Here is a 4601-nt window from a genome sequence, read left to right as displayed (position 1 = left end):
TTTTTTTTTTTTTTTACATTCGATGTATTTATTTTTACCAAAATTACTTAACACACTTAAAATATAAAATTTCCAATAAAGATAAATTTTACGAATAAAATTAAACGAGAAGATGTAACTCTCTTCTTGTAACTCTTTTACACTGAAAATTCTTCCAAATTATGATCATTATTCTTTCCCCCTTTTCTTTTTCGAAAAATCATTTATTCGAAATATAACGCTGTTTTATAGTAATGATAGTAATATAAAAATTAAATCTATATACATGTATATAATAATTCCGAAGAATCGATGACTGAGTACAATAAAAAAAAAGGGAGGAATCAAAGACGTGGTCGTGAAGCGAAAAATGGGTTCATCAGTTCGGAAGGAGGACGGGAATTGGCGGAGAGATTAACCGTTTTCCGTTTTCTACGAATAGAGAAAAAGAGAGAGAGAGAGAGAGAGAGAGAGAGAGAAACGTTGGACGAGGGAGGGAAAATGGACGAAACAGAATAGGGGATGTTAGGTCGAAATGTAATATCGAATGGAGGGTAATAAAAATTGACATGCGAACGTCCCTGGGATGGGTTCCATCCTGTTTTATGGCCCAATTTGACGTTGGCCGTCCCATCTCTCGTGTCTCGCGGTGCCTACGTGACGTTTTACTTACGATGACACATTGTCGTCGTTGACATAAATCATCCTCGAGTTGACCCCTTTTTAATCGTCATTGCACTACTTATGCAAGAATACATACGGCTGGTAAAATCGCGCAGTTTCACGTAAGACGTCTATTTAACGCGCAACGTTTACGTCAATCCTCCACGATGGATGGGCGACCATTTTATTTTAATCGCGCGATATTATTGGCCGATCCGTCGGGGATCGCTTAGCGGGGCGCGAAATTTAAAATTTTTATCGCGAATTTTCCCATTTTTACGACGGTTCGACGAATGAAATTTCGAATTTTGAATTTATGACGGAATATCTTTGAATTGCCAATTTTTCGATGATTTTCAACTCTCGTAAAAATTATCCAACTCTTTAAAATTGTTTTCAAGAACATGAATTTTAAATCTTTCGAATACTTGAGAATTGAAAGATTTCTTGTCGGACAAAAAAAAAAAAATGTTTCGATTTCGGAAGAAGAATTGTTACCTTCGTGTCCACCGTTCTCGCTGCCCACCAACTTCACGGCTCCTTCCTGCTTCTTCAACTTCCGGAAGTCCTTCTTCAATTTCTTCACTAACCTCGCCTTTTTCTCGCGAATCTTGTCCCAAGTATCGTTATTCGCCGTACAAATATCCACCATCATCGCCACCATCATCGAAAATCCAACGACTAAAATCCTCCAATTCATCCTCGATCTCGTTTCGAAAACGTTCCCTTTCCCTAAAATTGCTACTAACCATTAAAATAACGAATCCTTCATTTCTTCCTTTGCATTCCTCTCACTTTTCCTTATTTTTTAAAAATGCATATTTTCAAATTTAAGAAAGAGACGACGAGATTTTTTCCTTGAAAAAACGCGGCCAGAGAGAACGATCTGTCCCGATCCGCAACGACTGACGTCGTTCGTGATTAAAATCGAACCGCACGTGTATTTCGTTTACCGTACCGCAAGCTACTGATGCATGCCTCTGATCACGCGATGTAATATATTTGCTCCAGTTGTAAGACGAGCACAGCGTTCTCGAGTGTTACGCGGTCGCCGCACATGGCGGATCGCTTTTTCCACCCTCCCCTTCCTTATTTTTCTTCCTTTCTTTCTTTCTTTCTTTCTTTTTTTTTCGCTTCGTAAAATCCGTGGTCGGATAATCCGATAACTCGTGCAGCCCAGCCCATGCGATGGGATTACCAGATTTCCTTCATTCAATCGACAGGCCGCCCCGTCGTCGATCGGAAGAGGGAACGTTCTTCGAGGTTTCGAGCGACGGGTGATGTAAAATATTTCGAACGTTTCGTTGAAAATAAAACGTGATTCTGTTCGATTCGATTTTGACGATCGATGACGATCTCGATTATACGTTCGAGTCAATTCCTCGACGATGGATTACATCGTGGATGGAATATATATTAATCCTTCGATACTTTGGATTTTGGAAATCGATCGATCTCGAAAGTTTCGGGACGATTGAGTTTTTTAAATTTTTAAATTTGCCGTTATGAAAACGATGAGGACGAGTGAGAACAAGTTATTTTCTCGTCGAATAGGAACAAGTTACGAGTTAAATTGCACTGTTTTATCTGAATAAATTTCCACGAAAGGTGTTGTTCAACGATGTTTGAAATAAAATTAGAATTCATCCACGTCCAATAATCGTGTTAAATCCCAACTGCTGGTTACGGTTAAGAAAATGGAAAAAGTTTTCCGCGAAGAAACTTTACAATTTCTATCAATTTGAACAATTAACGTGAAACTCGAGATACGCCGTTTTAAAATTCGCAAAAAAAAAAAAATTATAAAATTAATTAACAGAATCCTATATAAAATTTTCTGCAAACATATCTAAACTTACTTTAAATTCTCCTAAAAAAAAGAAATATATAAATAATTTTGAACATCGCTCCTTAAAATATCCTAAAATAGGCGTCGAATGACAAATTTTGAAAAAAAAAAAAATGCAATGTTCGAGATACGCCGTTTTAAAATTCGCAAAAAAAAAAAATTATAAAATTAATTAACAGAATCCTATATAAAATTTTCTGCAAACATATCTAAACTTACTTTAAATTCTCCTAAAAAAAAGAAATATATAAATAATTTTGAACATCGCTCCTTAAAATATCCTAAAATAGGCGTCGAATGACAAATTTTGAAAAAAAAAAAATGCAATGTTCGAGATACGCCGTTTTAAAATTCGCAAAAAAAAAAAAAATTATCCTACGTAAAATTTTGGGCAAACGTATCTAAACTTACTTTAAATTCTCTCCTAAAAAAAAGAAATATATAAATAATTTTGAACATCGCTCCTTAAAATATCCGAGAATAGGCGTCGAATGACAAATTTTGAAAAAAAAAAAATGCAATGTTCGAGATACGCCGTTTTAAAATTCGCAAAAAAAAAAAATTATCCTAAAATTTTTTGCAAACGGATCTAAATTTATTTTAAATTTTTTCCTAAAAAAAAGAAATATATAAATAATTTTGAACATCGCTCCTTAAAATATCCTAAAATAGGCGTCGAATGAGAAATTTTGAAAAAAAAAAATACAATGTTCGAGATACGCCGTTTTAAAATTCGCAAAAAAAAAAAATTATCCTAAAATTTTGTGCAAACGTATCTAAATTTACTTTAAATTCTCTCCTAAAAAAAAGAAATATATAAATAATTTTGAACATCGCTCCTTAAAATATCCTAGAATAGGCGTCGAATGACAAATTTTGAAAAAAAAAAAATACAATGTTCGAGATACGCCGTTTTAAAATTCGCAAAAAAAAAAAAAAATTATCCTACGTAAAATTTTGTGCAAACGTATCTAAACTTACTTTAAATTCTCTCCTAAAAAAAAGAAATATATAAATAATTATAAATATATAAAATACAATGTTCGAGAATCCGTGTTGTCCAACTAATGAGCAATGTTTTCGAGGCGATTTTTCGAATTCCATGGACAGAACGTGGCATCGCAGGTTGATCGGTTATCGAAGGATGAGCAGAAGCGCGTGCACGCAGATTTTTTTTTCCAACTGTGAATCCGTGGGGAGGCTCGTGTGTCCCGGGCAGCGGCAATTCGATCTCGAGAGAAAAAGATCCGCAGCTTAGAAAGCCTCTGCGGCCTGTGGAACGTGGTCCACGTTATTCGATACACCGGTCTCGTATGATTGACTCGTTGCACAATACTCACTCTGATCGTTTATGACCCGAAAAATCTAGTTCGATACACGGAACGATTTAACGAGGGCCGATTTTTTTTTTTAAAACGAGTTTTAACGATATCACTTTTGAGAAAATCACCGCCTATTTTATAATTTTTAATTTTGTAAAAATTATAAAAAAAACGAAAATCGAATTGTACAATTGTATATTAAAAATATATACTTGGAAAAATTAAACTACTTTACTCGAACAATTTTATTTCTCGTATTTTACAAAATTTGCTCAACAATTCCTTCCATTGCTCTACTAAAAAATTGAATTGATTGAAAAAAAAAAAAGAGAGGAAAAAAAAAGAGGAAAGACCTTGAATAGATTGAAATTAATCCGAAAAGTCAACAGAGGTCGGCAATTAAATTACCGGAATCAATGGACGCGTGAATGGTTCGAGGACGTTGCTGATAAATTCAGAAATTTCCATCGCGGAGAAACGAAGAAACGAGAGCTCTGAATTGAAGGAAGCGTGGGGAAGCGCCTCTTTTTCGCCGTTCTCCACTTGATCATGACCTCACCGCCGCCGTCACGAGGATGCTGGCAAAAAAAAAAAAAAAAGGAAAAGAAATCGTATAATTCGAGTAACAGGCAGCTTTTGACACGGTTCATTTACGCGTAACCGTGGCAAACACGAACGAGCAATTATCGTATGAGCTATTAGTGAAAATGGCCCAGGCCTAAATTCTTGACATACTTCCGATACGAGCCACCCATCCGCAGAAGGCGGGGACGGGATGGGAGAAGAGG

At 35.4% G+C, this 4601-nt stretch overlaps 1 protein-coding gene across 2 annotated transcripts in view; it reads right to left on the bottom strand.

The window, feature by feature from the left end:
- Positions 1 to 1621, bottom strand: part of LOC102679142 (lysyl oxidase homolog 3A-like) — a 12867-nt gene extending 11246 nt beyond the window's left edge. Inside the window, exon 1 of one of the 2 annotated variants that reach the window (XM_006609345.2) lies at positions 1141 to 1621. In XM_006609345.2, the coding sequence (XP_006609408.1) occupies positions 1141 to 1342 (202 nt within the window). In that variant the 5' untranslated portion in view covers positions 1343 to 1621. The remainder of the gene's footprint in view (positions 1 to 1140) is intronic. The other variant, XM_031515059.1, reaches the window with a different exon arrangement.
- Between the last annotated feature and the right edge of the window lie 2980 nt (positions 1622 to 4601).

This window comes from Apis dorsata, unplaced genomic scaffold (assembly GCF_000469605.1).
Source record: "Apis dorsata unplaced genomic scaffold, Apis dorsata 1.3 scaffold_52, whole genome shotgun sequence".
Taxonomy (NCBI): Eukaryota; Metazoa; Arthropoda; class Insecta; order Hymenoptera; family Apidae; genus Apis; species Apis dorsata.
This window is presented reverse-complemented; position numbering and strand designations above follow the sequence as displayed.